Here is an 18,447-nt window from a genome sequence, read left to right as displayed (position 1 = left end):
AACTTGCACTCCATATATTCTGTCTTTGATCGGCTTAGGCGAAGACCTTTAGATTCCAACACTTCTCTCCAAAGGTTAAGCTTTGCATTTACCCCTTCCTGAGTTTCATCTATCAACACTATATCGTCTGCGAAAAGCATACACCAAGGAATATCATCTTGAATATGTCGTGTTAACTCATCCATTACCAACGCAAAAAGGTAAGGACTTAAGGATGAGCCTTGATGTAATCCTACAGTTATGGGAAAGCTTTCGATTTGTCCTTCATGAGTTCTTACGGCAGTCTTTGCTCCTTCATACATATCCTTTATAGCTTGGATATATGCTACTCGTACTCCTTTCTTCTCTAAAATCCTCCAAAGAATGTCTCTTGGGACCCTATCATACGCTTTTTCCAAATCTATAAAGACCATGTGTAAATCCTTTTTCCCATCTCTATATCTTTCCATCAATCTTCGTAAGAGATAGATTGCCTCCATGGTTGAGCGCCCTGGCATAAACCCGAATTGGTTGTCCGAAACCCGTGTCTCTTGCCTCAATCTATGCTCAATGACTCTCTCCCAGAGCTTCATTGTATGACTCATTAGCTTAATACCCCTATAGTTCATGCAATTTTGTACGTCGCCCTTATTCTTGTAGATAGGCACCAAAGTGCTCATTCGCCACTCATTTGGCATCTTCTTCGTTTTCAAAATCCTATTGAAAAGGATCTTCATTCAAAGTTAATTATTATATTTTGCCTCTATCATTTGTTCATTAAGGATTTCTTTCTATTCCACATTTGTTGTGCACACCATTTCAGTTGAAGTTGAAACACTCACCCGAAAACAACAAATGCAGAAGAGTTAGTGATAAAAGACTGTCCCAGAATCATGTCAAAGTATAGTGCATCCGATACATAATAACCAGTCGTCCCACTTCCATCACCATATTGGAAAGTATAACTGCACTGATTACTCTGCGGAGAACATTCAGTTGACGAAGTTTGAACTGAGGAAGTGCACATTGGGTCTGTACATTCAAACACCAAAAATTTCACCAAAATTGGGTTTTTTGATCAATTTGAACAAAACCCAGATGAGATTATATGCAAATTTTGAAAAACAAAGAAGAACCCAAAATCCAGAATGTCGGAAAAAATAAGATTTGGGAATTTAATCATCTAAACCTCATCTCTCAATACTTCCCATTCCCCAGCGCATTCCCACCCAACCATCCCAACCCAATCTAGATTAGTCCCACTCCCTCCTGACCATACCCAACTGAAACCTTACACACCCATCTCGGATTGTGGTTCCAGATTGTACAACCCATAGAATACATGGATTGCTTTTCATGGCCATGGCAGTGCTGGAACTCTCCGGTGCCAACAGTAGTGCAGAGTTTTCCATAGTGGAATGATCAATCGATGGTTTTTTCCTTCTTGATAAATATATGACTTGTGCTTGGTGGAGGAGTTGAAGGATTTGGGCAGCGGGCATGCATGGCGAGAACGGCGGTGGTGTGAATAAGTCAGAGAAAGAAAGAGAGAAGGAGAAGTTTTTAATTTATTTTTTAATGTTTAATTAATTTATTTTTATTTTTCTAATATATTTCTTTATTATTTAATTAGTTAGTTATAAGGGTAAAGTTGTCAATTTATTAACAAAACTTTGACTGAAGAGGTTATGTGAAAGTGAATTAAAATGTGAGGGAGTGTTAGTATAAGGCCTAATCAGATAAATGGTTCCCGTAGTCATAAGATATTCGGATGATAGCCACTGTGGTACAAAAATTCAGATTTAAACCCCTATGGTCACAGTCTGTTAGGATTTAAACCCCTGTGGTCTAAGTCTGTTAGGATTTATGCCCTTCTGTCATTCCTCCATTAGGTTTAGGTTGGCCAAATTGGATAAATGGTCCCCGTGGTCATAAGGAATTCGGAAGATAGCCCCTGTGATCCAAGTCTATTAGGATTTATGCCTAAAATTAGAGGTTCTGTCATAGGTGGAGCAGAGTTTCTCTGAGTATCTATCAATAGAAAATATCTTACAATAAAAAGAGGGGGTGGGGGGGGGGGGGGAGAGAGAGAAGATTTCAGTTTATGGTAAAAAAATTCATTCATCTCAGTTATTTCACAAGAAGAAAAAGACGAAAACAGAGGATCTGTTGAATTTCAAATAGTTAGTTTCACCAATAGGATACGAAGACTTACTTCACATTTACAATTACACAAAAAAACTATTTATCTCAGAGAGGTTTACGTAAAATTCTAAGAAAACGCCAACTATTACTGTCTTATTTGTCAAAGAAAAATAGAATATGTTATAAAGAATTAATTAATCTGTTGGATATTCGGGAGTCAAAAACTCATTAATTTTATAAAGGCATTTTTAATTATTTGATTTATTAGATCTTGAATTTTAATGAATTATGTGATTTATTAGTTCCACCTCGTTCTGTCGCGTCTCCTCAGAGAAACTCTGCTCCACCTGTAAGCTTAGCGGATAAATGACAAAACCTCTAGTTTCAGGCATAAATCCTAACAAACTTAGACCACAAGGGTTTAAATCCGAATATTTTTTACCATAGGGACTATCTTCCGAATACCTTATGACCACGGGGACCATTTATCTGATTTTGCCAACCTAAACCTAATGGAGGAATGACAGAAGGGCATAAATCCTAACAGACTTAGACCACATGGGTTTAAATCCTAACAGACTGTGACCACATGGGTTTAAATCCGAATTTTTTTACCACAGGGGCTATCATCCGAATACCTTATGATCACGGGGACCATTTATCCGATTAGGCCTTAGTATAATATTTCAAATGTGATAGGGGTTTTGTGAAACCTCGATAAACTTCAAGGGGTGTTTATGTAATTAACCCTTCATTGCTAAGTTTCTTCATTTCAGTTGTGTTCGAATTATTTTCGTTCCCATAATTAGCTTAGTCTAGATTAGCTATCATTTATCATTTTTTTTTTTAAACCTCACTAATAAAAGAAAATTTTATGATATGAAAGGAAAAGGTTACACCTAATTAGAGTGTAACATAAATCTTAATTCTCTAAAAAAATTACACAAAAAAAAAATGAAAGTGTTATTGATACTTCAAAAATCTCATTTTACACTCCTTATAAATGTATTTTTCCTTCAAAATATAGAAAGTTAGAAGTGTAGAATGATAATTTTAAAATGCTAATAATAATCCTCAAAAATAAAAAACATAAGACCAAAATCCTCTAAAACGAATCCTTAAAAGTAAAAACTTACGAAACAACTTTGGAAAAAAAAATAACTTACAAAACAAAAAAGGTTATAAAAACTTAGGTTGGTCATTGTGTCAGTATTCCACCAACAGCATGTGCTAAAAAAGTTGCAATTCCACTATTCCAAAGTTGCAATACCACTTTTACCCATCACAATCCAAGGACAGCAATTCCACGAACAGCACATGGTGGAAAAGTTTAAAAAGTTGTTTTTTTTTTCCTACAAAAATCACTTATCTAGTTAGTTACTGTTCTAAATAAACAACACAATAACGTGTAAAGGAAAATTTAACATCAAATAAAAAAATATTAGAAAACTTGATATCATGTTTTGAATGATTCATTCATGTGTCTAGTCTGAAGTGTAATAACGATGAAGAATTTTCATAGAGCAAGCACACAGTCATTATGACATCACATTGCTCGAAATGAAATTACCACAATTGACTAAATTACTTTGTTGATTAATTTTATCTATGAAAAATTAATACTATCCTTCATTAATCAGAAGGGGAGCAAAAACCACAGTAACGCTCTAACGACAAACAATGGGCAATTTTGAACATTGAGCTTACCCAATTGGCAATTTGTGAAACTTGAGCTTACTCAATTGACAATTTTTGAACTTTGAGCTTACCCAATTGGCAATTTGTGAAATATGAGCTTTACCCAATTGAAAATTTTGAAACTTTGAGCTTACCTAGTTAGTGATTTGTATCAGAAAGTTTACAGACCATGCATCAGGAATGAATAAATTCAATGGATCCAAAGTATATAGCTTAATTGTAGGATCTATACAATGGATCTAAAGTTTATGTGTGCCTGTACAGTTCTTCTACTAAAAGATAACGAAGACTTACTCAAAACACTATTTTTCAAGTTGATATCAAAGTTTGTTCGGAAGAATACCATCTCTCCCCTATAAAAAAAAAAAAAAAATCAACGAAAAGTCCAAAAATACTTTAGTTTTAATGAAAATGGATAAATAAAGATGTAGTGAATAGTATAAGAAAAAAATAAAAATGTGATTTTTCGTTAAAAGCGAACAGTTATGTGAGTGTTTCGTCCAAACTTCCTAAAAACACCCTCGCTGCACTCCTGAATCATCAGTGCTACAACTTGAACGAAACTACTTATCTCACCCATCAAATCATATCTACGCCACCACAAAATCTTCCATCACCGATGCACGTATTCTATCTCACAAAATCCCAATAGTTCTTTATGGGAGATGGTGACACATCAAAACGGATCCTCTAAAAAACAGCAGGACAGAGCAAGAAATACTAATGGTGCTGACAAGTCCATCTACAAATACGATCATTGCGGAGAAAATGGTCACACCAAAAGCCAATGCTTTGAACTCATGAGGTTTCCATAATGGTTGGACCACTATCGTGATCCTCAGAAGAAGAATTCCAAGATGACCTCCACTTTTGCAGTTATTGAAACAAAGGTTAAAGGATAATGATGATGCCACTAGGAATGCCTCTGCATTGGTAGCCGCTGCAAGTAATGGTGGTAAGATTTTAAATAAGTGTGCATCTGTTTCTAACAGTGCATGGATAATTGATTCCGGTGCTACGGATCATATGACATTTGATTCTAGACAGGTCTCACTCCGTAAACCATCCTCACAAAAGTTTGAATTCTGTTTTAGTTGTTCCATCTTTGGATTATAACCTTCTGTTAGTTGCCCAAATAACCACTGCCATATTTTTGTTGTTGAAATTGTTGGCCTGAATTTTGTGTATTTAAGGACATCCGAACAAGGCAAACGATTGGTTGTGGCGTTAGGCGAGGGAAGCCCTATTACTTGGACTTAATGTCAAATAATTTGAGCAAGTTGCATCAAACTTTGACAGTGGATGAATCTGAGAAGGAGAAGAGAAAATCTAACGTCTGGTTATGGCATCGACGTTTGGGGTAATGGATCCTTCGGGTTTATCAAGAGATTCAGGTTCTCCACATTGATAATGGAGGAGAATATTTGAGTTCTGAATTTCGGTAGTATTTATCAACACATGCAATTGCTCATCAAACCACTAGTCTTGGGCCCCGTTTGGGATTGAGGTGATTTAAAAAAAAGCCACTGTGAAAAAAAGCTGAGGGTCATTTTTGTGTTTGGTAAACTGAAAAAAATGGCTTATTTTGGAAGCTGCTGTGAGAATAAGCTGAAAATCAAAGGAAAAGCTGAAGCTGCTATTTGCTGCTTTGAAAAAAAGCCAGTTTTTTCAAAGCACACGGAGCTACAATGCTTCTTTAATGAAAAGACACTATCATCCTGTTTTTTTTTCCAAAAGCACTTTCACAAAAAAGTTTACCAAACACTCTACTGGCTTTATTTCACAGCCGCTTATTCTCACAGCACAGCCGCTTATTCTCACAGTAGCTTTTTTTCAAAGCACAGCAATACCAAACCAGCCATACACCCCAGCATAATGGGGTAGCAGAGCGGAAGAACAGTTACTTACTGGAGGTTGTTCGGGCTTCATTGATCGAAGCTCATATGCCGTTGTCCTATCGGAGCTCATACGCCAGTCCATTGACTAGAGCAATGTCCTATTAAGCCTTTATTTTTAACAAACGATGGTATACTCCACAATAAATCATCTAAACTACGAAGATGAGAGAAGATTCGAACTTGGGTGCAAAAATGTGAGCCCAATGCTCTAGTCAACTTAACTTGAACCAAGTCTCCGGCTTTTTAAGTGCAAATTTTGTAATCTAACCTAGTGTGGACTTCTCTTGGTCTCAAGAGAAGGAAACTTTAATTTTTGGAAAAGAAGCATATGATTCGATGTCCAATGTTTCGGTGTATGATGGTGAATAAGCAGATTGACCAAAAGAGGAAGAATAAAGGCAATAAAGATTGCTGCATATATACATAATCTTACAACTCCACCGTACCAAAATATATTCTAGCATTCACTTATCATCCTTGAGAAGAATGAGGTTAAAAGTAGAACTAAAACCAGTGCCGGCTAAAGTGGCGGCGCCAAAGAAACAAGAAAGCAGCAGGAGTGCTGACTAAATTACTCAATAGCTAAGGCAGTTGCCCTTCAGCCAATGGAACTTGTTACTATTCTTAACTGCAATCACTCTGCCAATTATCTGAGACAACAATTACATTTCGGCTTGAAAGGGTGTCACCTGCTCAAGAAACAGTTCACCAATAGACTTTGAAAATCTGCAACGGGATATAAAAACCAATTATTACATGTATTTTGGGTTTGATAGGCGGTACTAAAGGCAAACATTACCTCTTCTTGATCCAAAGCTCTTATTACTGAAGAATATACTGAACAGAGTTTAGAACATTCCGCTGTTGCTTAGTTGATGCTTTCGGAGCAAGAGGACTGCAAATGAGTATATCGGAACTCAGTCCAGCAGCATCTAAAAATTGACTAGCCAAAATGCCAATGCAACAGCTACAGAGACCATGGCTTTAAACCATACAAGGACCTTCAGAGATGCAGCAAAAGCTTTCTGGGGGGAAGATCGTCTCTGGGTCTGCTCTATTCTAGCAAGAAACGCAAAAGCTTTTACCGTACAAAACAAGAACCAATTCTAGAGGAGCGCAGCCGAGTTGATAGTTTCAAAGGGTACACAATCTATGCCATTCCCTAAGATACACATCGCTAAGATGATTGGGATGCTCTATAATTTGAAGATCATATTTCATATATAAGAATTAAGAATTGAAAAACATACCTTGACCATGAAGGAATAAATTTACTATTTGATATGACACTGTCGGCATCGACATTTTCATCATCTGATTCTTTGTACGGAGAGAGGTCATAAGACTGCTCTTGACTTGTAACACCAATTCAATTCTCCATTTCTCTGTCTAAATTGCTCAGTACCTTACATATCGTAGGAAGTATCAGCACGAGGCTTTATAGATTTGAGTTTACAATCTCTTGCACTTAGACGAGTGTAGCCTTCTTTCCTATATTGCAATATAAAGATAGCAAAAGGGAAAGCCTCATAATAGTTAAAAACCAAGAAGTTTAAAGGTCCTATGCAAACTACAACAACAGAGGATTGTAATTCATGCGATGCTCACAGTTTATCACTCTGCTCAGCCTATGCAAGTAAAAAAGCACACTACTTATGCAAGTAGATCCTAAGATATGTTGGGTATCGATTGTTAAAAAGTCATCAGCATTTACCTTTGATTTACATCCATAATCACTCAAGGCCTCATGGAACGCTTCGTGGACAATACTTTCTCTTCCGGCATTGCTTACTGAAATCCTTGAAGTATTAGGCTGAGTCTCCAAAATATTTCTGGAATTGTCAAATTCCCTTTCTTCCTCCATTTTCTTATTTTCCGTTCATTCTTAGATTTCTTACCGCCAGGGCCTCTTCCATCCTACACAAGAAAGCACAATATAGAATGTGATATCTAACATTGTGCAAAAATAGATATAATGAAATGAGGCAGAGCAAAAAGAATCATACTTTTTCAGCAGGTAACTTGTCTTCATGTTCTCTCTGCTGTCTACGTGCTTCAACACGCATTCTTTTCTTTCCTTCTCTTTCCCTTCCTCTTCTTCCCTTTGTCTCTTCCTTGATGCCATATCAGCCTCTTTTTTCTTCCTCTCCTTTTTTTTTCTTTTTCTGCAGCTCCAACTGCTTCATATTGTCCTGCTCCATTTTTGACCGCTCAGGTTTCAAGGCTTCCTTCTTTATCTTGCATTCATTCTCTTTCGTTTCTGCAAGATGCTTTGCAGCTTCAGCTGCCTCCAGGGCCTTCACTTTGATGTCCCTCCTCCCTGAAAGTAAGCACAAATAGGTTAAAATACTGAATCAAGTCATTCGAGGAAACGAAGAAACAAAGAAAAGAAAAATATCGCAGAATGCTCACAAGACATTCACAATGACACAATCAGAAAACAAATGAATCACTATCAAGCTCCTTATGACAAGATGAAATCACCTGTTAATATTTATGGAGGATATTAAGGCAACTCAATTTTCATGGGACTTTCAAATATGCACTTTATTTTACTCGATAATCCCAATCATGCATTACTAATTTACAACTCCAAACCAAATATTCCTTAATTCAGTAAAAACGAGACCATCAGCCGTACTGTAACTCAGTTTAGACATACGATTACGATCCACACTCAAAAAACAACCATATGGAATATGTACATGTAATGCAACATCCAAAGTTCAAAGATTTAAGATTACTAGTAAGAAGCTGCTTGTTTCTATTGAACAAGTGGAATGAAAGAAGTCATGCTGGACACAATATTGTTACGCTTCGGCTCCTGCTCTGACAAACTTGGACCACCTTTTCTCAAACTGGTTTTTCCAGATAGTTTTGGTTTACTGAACCTGTTATGAAGTGATCCAGTGGTCCTCTTAATATCGTTTGTTTCCCATGACATGCTCAGGCTCTCCTTATTGTTATATCTTCTCTTGCTGCTGTTTTGGACTCCAAGCCTCTGTTTGGAGCTTTTATGAGTGCCCGTAAAGCTGAACTCAGTGTTCACGGAATTTACACCAAGTCTATCTGCATATGGTTCAGGTTTAGAAACTGATGCAGCAATGCACGGAAGCTCCGGATTAAGCTTCCCAAAGTTTTTCGCAACTGGAGACATATGGTTTCTTAGTAACTATGACCATCCCTTAATTGCTTGACAGCACCATTCATGGTCCTCGTATCCACACCCTCTAGAAGCCCAGTTGGAACAGACCTGGCAGAGGTTTGGAATATTATGCAACTTAAATGAAGCAAAAGAGTATGTTAGCATGCAGGCAGGTTGGCACAGCTGCTCCAGAATGCTGGCATGTTCAGCTGTAATGCTTGGAAGGTTCCACTAGTCAAAGCTATTTCCCTCTCCAGCAATGCTTGTTGGATCATCATCTGTTTGCACAACGAACCCCTCAAGCTCTGGCTTTGGATCATCAGAACCAATCAAATCCAAGGATTGGCCATGTGGAGATCCAAAATTACCCGTCCCTTCAAGATCAAATCATTTCCTGCATTTCTTTCCCACCTCCCCAGATTCCCAGTTTTCCAAGTCCTTTGCCTCCAAGGTCAGGAAATCATACTCAAATTCAACAGCACTATCCTGCTCACTCAACTCAATCTTAGATCCCACGGGCTCCAAATACACTAGTGTTGCGAGGAATGTTGGAGAATAAACCTGGGCCTAGAAATAGCCATGGTTGTCGTCGTCAAACATTGGCTCTCAGAGCAAGGCCTCCCAAAGCAGCCACTCCTGAAATGAAACCCCAAAATCTTCAGCCAACTGAAGGACATAAATAAAAACCTAATATTGTGGATTACTTTACAAGAATAAAGATGATTGATAATAATCTAAACTACACTAATAAAACTCTGTTGTCAACAAAAAGAGAATAAAAAGATAATTCTGTCTTCTATCATAAAATAAAATTATGAACAGTAAAGTAAATTTACTCAAGTTAAATTTTACAGTTTTTTTTCAAACCCTCACCCAAAAATAATCCTAACATCCTTTATGTTTGAAAAAATAAAATATAAACAATAAAAATTCTCTCCATAATCCACATTTCTTTTTTCTCTCTTTCTCCTTCCCGTTTTAAAATAAAATAAAATTTATTTTTTACATACAAAGTGTGAGGCATATGCTAGTAATAATAATAACTAACAATTGGCACACACGCTCCACGTGTGCAACTAAATTTGTTTTTAATTTTACTACAACTTATTATTAATGAGCACAGAAGACAACTCAAAAAAAAAAAAGACAAATAAAAAAAAGGAGAGAAGGTAGAAGAACGTGAGAAATGTAGAGAGAGGAACAGGAGAAAAGTGGAGTATATTTATTTATTTTTTAATTTTAAATAGGATATGCTATAATAATCTCGACTAATTAATAAAATTCTTTTTGTTAATCAAAAGAGGGTGAAAAGACAAAATAATTTTTTATCACACAAAAAAATAATGGGCAAAAATGTAATTTCACATGTCCAAATTTTACCTTTTTTATTGAAGCCTCTAACCCTAATATTAAGGTCATCTCCAACCGATGGCTAGCCAGAGGGCTCGTTTTAGCCCTCTGGCCCTCCAAGATTCTCCAAGATATTAATATTTTAATGAACAGTACAGGGCCATATTTGCCTCCGTCTCCAACCGAGGGCCAGAGGGCCAGAGTGCTCGTTTTAGCCCTGTCACAAAAAACTGTCTCCAACCGAGGACCAAAGGGCCATAGGGTCAAACATAATTTATTATTTAAAAACTACAATTTAAATTCAAATCTAACGGCTAGGTGACGTCAACATGATGTCAGCTAGCCGTTGGATTTGAATTTTTTTTGCTATAAATATGGTGGATATTGGGCTATAATTCACACAACTTTAAATTCAATCTATTTCAATTCAATCTCTTGCAATTCAATCTCTTTCAATTCAAGTTTGCAATGAATTCCAACTTTGGATCTTCATCCAATTCCAATTGGGGGTCCTCATCCAATTCCAAATTGGAAGCAAAATGGGCGCAAATGAGACGAGAAGATGAGGAGTCTGATGAAGAAGCTGAAGTAAGGCGCAACACACAAATTGTTTCATGTTACTTAATTTAATTTAATGTTGTATAAATGGCCTAGGAAAAAAAAATAGAATTGAAAAAAATTATGAAACAAATTTTGTGAAATAGAAGTTATAGGAAATAAAATATGAATCAAATTTTGTAAAATAGAAGTTATAGGAAAAAAATAGAATTTAAAAAAAAATTGAAACAAATTTTGTAAAATAGAATTGAAAAAAAATATGAAACAAAATTTGATTAATATGAAAAGGAAAAAAAAAAGGGAAAAAAAAAAGTTAAAAAAAAAAAAAAAAAAAGGCCTAATAATACAACGGCTACTAGCCGTTGTATTAAAAAACATTCAAACTATTAGTGTCGGTTATAACCGACACTAATAGTAGAACTATTAAAAAAAAAATAAAACCTGTTTAATGTTGTCGGTTTTAACCGACAGCAATAGAAAACATTAAAAAAAAAAAAAAGCCAGCCCGGGGCTGGCTGGCTGGCCGAAAGCAGCCAGCCCTCCAGCCCTACAGCCCTCTCCGATCCCGTGGGGCCCCCCCAGATTCCAGAGCCCTCTGGCCTAGCCCTCGGTTGGAGACGGTTTTAGGGCTATTTTCGGCCCTATGGCCCTCTGGACCCTTCGGTTGGAGATGGCCTAAATAAAAAACAATCAAAAACAAAAACCTCCCAACCCCCACGTTCTCTCTCCCTCTTTTCTTCTTATTTTCTAAAAAACTATGTTCATACACACAAAGTATGTAGGTAAACACTAGTAATAATAATAAAAACATTCCTTACTTGGACCTAGAGATTGGGATCGAATCGACCATCAGCTTAAAATCACCTTAAAATCTATCGTATTTTAGGGATGTGGGATATAAATATAAAAAAAATCTTCAGCCAAATGAAGGACATAAATAAAAAATAAAAAATAAAAAAATATTGTGGATAATAATAATAATAACAAAACATTCCTTGAGAAGATGATACCTGGGCCTAGAGATTGGGATCGAATCGACTATCAGCTTCAAATCGGCTGCCAATCTATCTCTATTTTAGGGATGTGGGATATTTTGTGCCAGTAGCGTCCTTTTCCTGGTTGGCATCTCTCTTCTAGCACTGGACACCAATTGATTTCAAGTTGCGTAAGTGAAGGAGGCAGACCCTCATCTGGAATTGATGCTAGCTTGGGACAATCCGAGAGTGTAAGAGATTGAAGGGAGGTGAGGAATTGAAAGCCCTTGCTGCTCAGTTTCTTCAGATTCAGAAATCCTTCTATTCTGAGATGAGCGAGAGATTTGAGCGTCTCCATCCGTACCATGTCGGGTGGAAACGACACCGTATCCGGGTCTGTACTACGGATTCCCAACATCCTAAGAGAGGTGAGTCTGTGCAACCCCCACTCCAACTCCCACAATGACTTACAGCTCTTTACCTCCCAAATCAAAAGTGATGTTAGGTTGGGAGGAAAAGTCAAACCTTCACGGTAGTCGATGGTCAAATCCTCAAGAGAGTTGAGATTGTGCATGTCTTCGGGCAACGCCTCCAATTTCTCGCAATCCCTGATTATGATCAGGCTCAGGTTGGAGGGTCTTCTCCCCCCACTCAGTCTCGGGATGGAAACAAGACTTCCACAGCTGTAAATAGTTAGCCATTGAAGATTGCTGAGGTGGCATAAGCCATCCGGTAAGGATTTCAGATTTTGACAATTCCAGATCCAAATATATTCAAGACAATCATTGGTGTTGTCGCGGAAGAACCCGTCCCCTGCGATTAGCTCCAGTCGGTCACAATTCTCTATCTCAAGGTGTTTAAGTGTCCTGGGAAGCTGGCCACTCAATGATAACGACGTCAGAGATTCACATCCATGGATAATCAAGTACTCAAGACAACCATGAGAAGACGACGACCAAGAAGAACCAACAGCCTCCTCATCTACTAGTGATTTCAAACTTTTGCACTTCCTTATCTCTATTCTTCTGAGATTTTGGGGAATCTGGAATTTTGCAAAATATATCAACGAATCGCACGATGTAATCCGGATGTCTTTAAGAGAAGGTGGCAGACCAACATCTGGAAAAGAAACTACACTTGAACATTTGTGTATGCGAAGCTCTTGAAGAGACGACAGCTGATTTAATCCTTTTGGTAGCTTCGAAAGATTTTCGCACTTTTTTAACTTTAGATATTCAAGCTTGCACTCCGATATTTGCAACTCCTCTGCTTCTTTTCCCAATTCTTCAACTAGACGAGAGTTGTCTTCAATTTCCAAACGGCCAAGACAAGTCAACCGCTGCAATAATCTACCCTCCTCATTCTTCAGTGAAGACGTCACCTCCTCACATCCACTGATCTTCAAATCTCTAACCTTGCTTAATCCCTTCTTCAACAATTCCCCTGTTTGCAGAGACATCACCTTCGAAATGTTTGAAAGGCACAAGGACTCTAAGTACTCAAACTCAACCTTAGCAGCTGTGTGCACCAACACTTTACAACCGTCAATGTTTAACTGACGAAGTTGTTTGCAGTTGGCAATTGAAACCACTAATTCTTCACATTCAACAATTTCAAGCTTAGCTAAAGAATTGAGGTTCTCTGGCAGTTTACCCTCCAGTTTAGAACATTTTTTTACTAACAGTGTTTTCAGGCAAGGGAAAGCACCACCTTCATGATCGGCTTGGAAAGGAAGCCATTCCTTCCAATGCTGCATTTCCACAAACTCAAGAGTCTCTAATACCCGAAAAGGCAACATACGCTCTCCACAAAACTCAGCACCAACACTTTCCACTGCATTCATTCCAATAATATAAAGTTCTCTGAGATGAGGCAATTGTCCGAGAGGAGGCAACGATAAACAATTGTTACATTCCTCTAAGCGCACAAGCACCATATTAGAGAACAAATGACCTCCAACCCATGATGAAAATTCCTTTCCGGCATAACTCTTGATGGTGAGCTCCTTGATCTTTCTATGAGGCTGTAACATGTCAAGCAAAGCGGATTCAGTTTCTCTTGTGTCGCTTGAATGAGACCATTCTAGAACCAAAGAATCAAGCCACTCCTTGCATTTTAAGTCAGCCTTCTGAGCATCCTCGAAATCAGTCACATTCTCCAATCTTGAGATGCACAATGTCCCTCGGAGATGCGATAGGGGCCCTATCTCTCTTATCCCTGATTCATCACTTCCACCACACACCACAAAATTGGGCAAAGATTGGAGATTCTCCAATCTACCTAGTTTTGGAGGCATTCCTTCCAACGAAGATACATTTGAGTTGTTGAGATGGCGCAAATTAACTAGATTACTCATGTCTGCAGGCAATGACTTCAAATCATTACAGCCTTCCAATATCAATGTCTGCAAGTTGTAAAGAGTACTTATCGATTTAGGCAAACTAGTTATAGCTGTGTAGGAAAGGTCAAGATACCGTAGATGTCTCAAATCACCGATTGAGTTTGGCAGCTCAGTTATACGATAGCCATTAAAAGAGAGCACCCGCAAGTACTGCAATTTTGGCAATAAATCAAAGGTAACCAGACGACTTAAAAAATTGTAGGTAGAACCCTTTCTTAGTGGCAAGAAGGTTCGCAAACATTTCACTTCAGAAAATGCCTCAAATCTTTTAACCCCATCACAATGACCCAAAAGGTAAGACGAATGGCGTGCCTTCGGATTAAGTTGTACACCATCATCATTTTGCTTATCCTCCAATCTAAAACAAATATCTCCAGCTGCCCATCGTGCTAAATCACCAATGAGGTCATGCATCATATATCTTGAAATATTTGCAGTTGACTTTTGAAACAATGACCTAGATACAAGCTCCCGAAAATAATCAGCACCTAAATCTTCAATTTGCTTATTATCTTCTGGTCGAGGATGAATCAAACCCTCGGCCATCCACAAAAGGATCATTTGCATCTCCCCGAATTCATAGTCATTTGGAAGTATTGAGCAATAGGCAAAGCATCTTTTCAAATGTGAAGGAAGATAAAAGTAACTTAGTCTCAACACGGGAAGTATGTCATGCTCATTCGAGAGACTCCACAATTTGTTGTCCAATATTTCTTCCCATTCGTCTATTTCTTTACGAAGTAGAACACCACCGAGGGTCCTCGCGGCCAAAGGCAATCCCCTACACTTTGCAACAATTTTCTCCTTAAGTAACTCGTAGTTTGGTGGTCTATTGTTGTTAGCATTCAAAAATGCATGCTGCTCAAATACTTGCAAACAAACATCATTTTCCATAGGCACCAAATTGTGAACCAGCGTGGCAGCTCCCATCATTTTTGAAACATCTGTATCACGTGTTGTCACAACTATCTTGCTTCCTTGTGCTCCATCACGAAAAGGGGACTGCAGCTTCATCCATTCACCATAGCTACACGTTTTCCAAACATCGTCTAAAACAATTAAAAACTTCTTCCCCGCTAACTCCTTATGCAGATCATTTTGAACCTTCTCGTAATCTTCTGTGGTATATTGCCGAGATGTGATTGATTGAAGAATTTGCTTTGTCACTCTTTCAAGGTTGAAGTCGTCAGATACGCACACCCAAACAGCTGGTTGAAACATTTGGGTTGCAACCATATCTTTGAGTACTTGTCCAGCAAGTGTTGTCTTTCCGACTCCAGCCATACCGACAATTGCAACTACATCGAAATTGACAGCACGATGCTCTTGTTTTGACAGCAGCTCAACAATCTTCCTTTTGTCCTCCTCCCTTCCAATCACAGGTCCATCTGGTAGGCTAGAACTAGGCGGTATGTGTTGGCATGCCCTTGTAGTCAACGTCCCAGTATCAATTTTCAAACCGAGCTGGTCTTTTCGTACAGATATCTTTTGTAAACGCTCAGTAATCTTCTGTATGTCTGAGTTCATCTTGAAGTTGAAAACACCATTAGGAATTGATTTCCATGCTTTGCTTGTTGCGCTGGAATGAGCATGATGTATCTGACGTTTCAACATTTCAGTATGATATTTATCCAACACGTCTTCCGCATCAAAAGCCAAGTCCCTGAGATCATCGAGCCAGAGCTTCAGTATGTTGCTCTCATCCGCCAGTTGCCTTTTCTCCGCGTCAATCAGCACAGCTCCAATTGCAGACAAGGTGGCAATCCATTCCGTCAGTTTCTTATCGACGCCTTTTACGAGTCCAAAGTACTTCAAGACGTCACGACGCGCCAACTTGTCAACCAGCACGTGGAGGAATGACACAAGAAAAGCCTCTGCCGCCATAGTTTCTTGAATTGGAAGTTTGATCCGTTGAAAAAATACCAATCAAGACCCACAAGTAGTCACATCTGCACAATTTAAACAGATGAAACTAATTATTTGGGTACACGGGCTCCATCGGGTATGTGAGTCACGTTACGTTTTACTGTCAAATAGTTCAATTACATGATAAGTTCAATTACGTTTTACTCAAAATTGCTTAATTTGAAAGACAAAGCACAAAAGATAAATTCGAGACTACAAAATCATATCTTTGTTACATTTTAAAATAACATTATTAATTTATAATCCGACACGGTACACAACTTGAAACACGTTACACTAGTAAGAGGACCAGATGTGTAGCAATAACTTACGTGAAAGTCGTCAGGTCGTCAGATCAAGAGAACACTTGTTTCCAGGGATCAAGTTTCAGTTGAAGTTGAAAACTTTAGCGCAGTTAAGACTGAGTAGTTCCCTGGAAGCTTGAGCTCTCGAGCTTAAAACTACACAAATTGTTGACCATTAAACCACATAAATATATATATAGCTGCAAGGCCTGCAATTAAGATGAAGAAAATGAAATAATTAAATAAAAATAATGGATTTCCCATATAAATATAATTGGAAGAACTTACTGCATTAAATTGAAGTTTTCAGATGATCATGAAGACGAAGAGACTTGATTGCATCTGATCTGATCTGATCTCGTATTGGAGTCGAAGAATCCAGATTCCAGACGACAAAGACTTCAGAGCTTTCAATAGTTCAATTTGCTATGATAAATCCTCCTCTTTCTTTTCTCTATCTCTTCATTGTCGCAGGGCATAATTTTGTCTTCTCCTGTTTCCTCTGTAATAAAAAACTCCTGTCCTGAGCGCACAGCACAAAGCACAAGAAGCAGCACATGGTAGTCACAGCTGCACAATTTAAGCAGATGAAACTAATTATATGGGTACAGAGGAGCTCAATCGGATATGTCAAAAATTATATTTTGTTTACATTTTAAACTACCACTATTAATTTAGGACACGACAAGTTACATAACTCGAAACTCGAATGGATATAAAACCGGATGTGTAGCAAGAACTTACATGGAAGTTGTCGGATCACGAGGACACTTGCTTCCGAGGATCAGTTGAAGACTTGAAGTTGAAAACTTTAGTGCAATTAAGATTTAAGTAGTTCCCTGGAAGCTTGATCTCTCGAGCTTAAGACTGCACAAAGTGTTGAACATTAAACCATATATATATAGCTGCAATTAAGATGAAGAAAATGAAATATTTAATGAATAAATAATGGATTTCCCATATAGATATAGCTGGAAGAAGAACTTACTAAATTAATTGAAGTTTTCGGATGATCAAGAAGATGAAGGGACGCGTTTCCATCGATCTGATCGCTTATGAAAATCAACAATTCTAGATTCCATATGGCAAAAGACTTTAGAGCTCTTCAATAATTCAATTTACCATGATATATCCTTTGTGGCAAGAAAGAAAGTGCTACTTTCCTCTTTATCCCCTCTTTACTATCCTTGGGTCATAAATTTTTGTTATAAAAAAATAAAAAAAATAATGTTAAGATTATTAAGGAGGTGTATTCAATTGGAATTTTAAAGGATTTTAATTCTTTTAATGAATCTAGGGGTATTCAATTGAGATTTTAAATGATTCTCTGAAATTCTAAGTGTATTCAATTAGAATTTTAAGATAGTTTATTAAAATCCTTAGAAATTCAGGTGTATTCAATTAAGATTTTAAAGAAGTTTATAACATTCTAAGTGTATTCAATTAGAAATTGATTTTAAAGAATTTGAGAAAGTTGAGGAATTAGAGGGAATTGGGAAGATTTCGTAGTGTATTTTAAGCATTCACAAATCTCACATCTTCCCATGAGATTTCGAGGGAATTGAACCAAAATTTTATATAGAATATCTACAAATCAATTAAACTCCATAAAAATCCATAGATTTATAAATTCATTAAAATCTCTCAAATTCTCAATTGAATACGCCCCTAAATTTGTAAATTAAAAAAAATGTTTAATATAAAAATTAATTAGAGTTAAATTAAAAATACATAACAGAATTTAAAATATATGATGAAAGTACATCATAATTTAAGATGAGGAGTAAAAATGCAACTTTTATCGTGAGCCACACGGTTGGAAGGACAAGAAAGCAAAGTTGATAATTTGGCAGATCACGAAAAAGCATTGGAAATTGGCAAACACCCCAAGAGCTCCCTACCGACACTAGATTTTACCAAAGTCGCCACCATGAGTCCTGCTTCGGCTTTTCCATCGTTTAGTCACAAGGGCAGTAACTCCACACTTATACTTACCATGTCCCGAAGATTTTTTTAGTTAAAATAGTTCTTCAAATTTGCATAATTCATTATTTTGGTTTTTAAGATTTGAAATTAATAGAATTGATTC

At 37.4% G+C, this 18,447-nt stretch overlaps 1 protein-coding gene and 2 long non-coding RNA genes across 5 annotated transcripts; 2 read left to right on the top strand and 1 right to left on the bottom strand.

Annotated features, from left to right (window-relative positions):
- Positions 1-1,023: 1,023 nt before the first annotated feature.
- On the top strand, positions 1,024-2,911 carry LOC126591065 (uncharacterized). The gene is made up of 2 exons (XR_007612242.1): positions 1,024-1,695; positions 2,795-2,911. It is a non-coding gene; the product is annotated as an uncharacterized LOC126591065 (long non-coding RNA).
- A 1,631-nt stretch (positions 2,912-4,542) lies between these two features.
- Positions 4,543-5,062, top strand: LOC126591066 (uncharacterized). The gene is made up of 2 exons (XR_007612243.1): positions 4,543-4,777; positions 5,016-5,062. It is a non-coding gene; the product is annotated as an uncharacterized LOC126591066 (long non-coding RNA).
- A 1,051-nt stretch (positions 5,063-6,113) lies between these two features.
- LOC126591054 (putative disease resistance RPP13-like protein 1) lies at positions 6,114-17,518 on the bottom strand. 3 transcript variants are annotated; one of them, XM_050256606.1, is made up of 10 exons: positions 17,347-17,518; positions 17,103-17,225; positions 16,647-16,928; positions 16,386-16,514; positions 11,784-16,097; positions 8,465-9,501; positions 7,727-8,040; positions 7,435-7,637; positions 6,971-7,211; positions 6,114-6,870 (listed from the first exon to the last, which is right to left on the bottom strand). In XM_050256606.1, the coding sequence occupies exon 5, from the start codon at positions 16,030-16,032 to the stop codon at positions 11,821-11,823; it is 4,212 nt and encodes a 1,403-aa protein (XP_050112563.1). In that variant the 5' UTR covers positions 16,033-16,097; positions 16,386-16,514; positions 16,647-16,928; positions 17,103-17,225; positions 17,347-17,518; the 3' UTR covers positions 6,114-6,870; positions 6,971-7,211; positions 7,435-7,637; positions 7,727-8,040; positions 8,465-9,501; positions 11,784-11,820. The 3 variants fall into 3 exon arrangements, with proteins under 3 accessions (XP_050112563.1, XP_050112564.1, XP_050112565.1); XM_050256607.1 differs by having other exon boundaries at positions 16,647-16,860; XM_050256608.1 differs by lacking the exons at positions 16,647-16,928; positions 17,103-17,225.
- Positions 17,519-18,447: the final 929 nt, after the last annotated feature.

This window comes from Malus sylvestris, chromosome 11, assembly GCF_916048215.2.
Source record: "Malus sylvestris chromosome 11, drMalSylv7.2, whole genome shotgun sequence".
NCBI lineage: Eukaryota > Viridiplantae > Streptophyta > Magnoliopsida > Rosales > Rosaceae > Malus > Malus sylvestris.
This window is presented reverse-complemented; position numbering and strand designations above follow the sequence as displayed.

Excerpts from the sequence above, each read along its gene's own strand:
- LOC126591054 (XM_050256606.1), bottom strand. The coding sequence starts at position 16,032 with ATGGCGGCAGAGGCTTTTCTTGTGTCATTCCTCCACGTGCTGGTTGAC.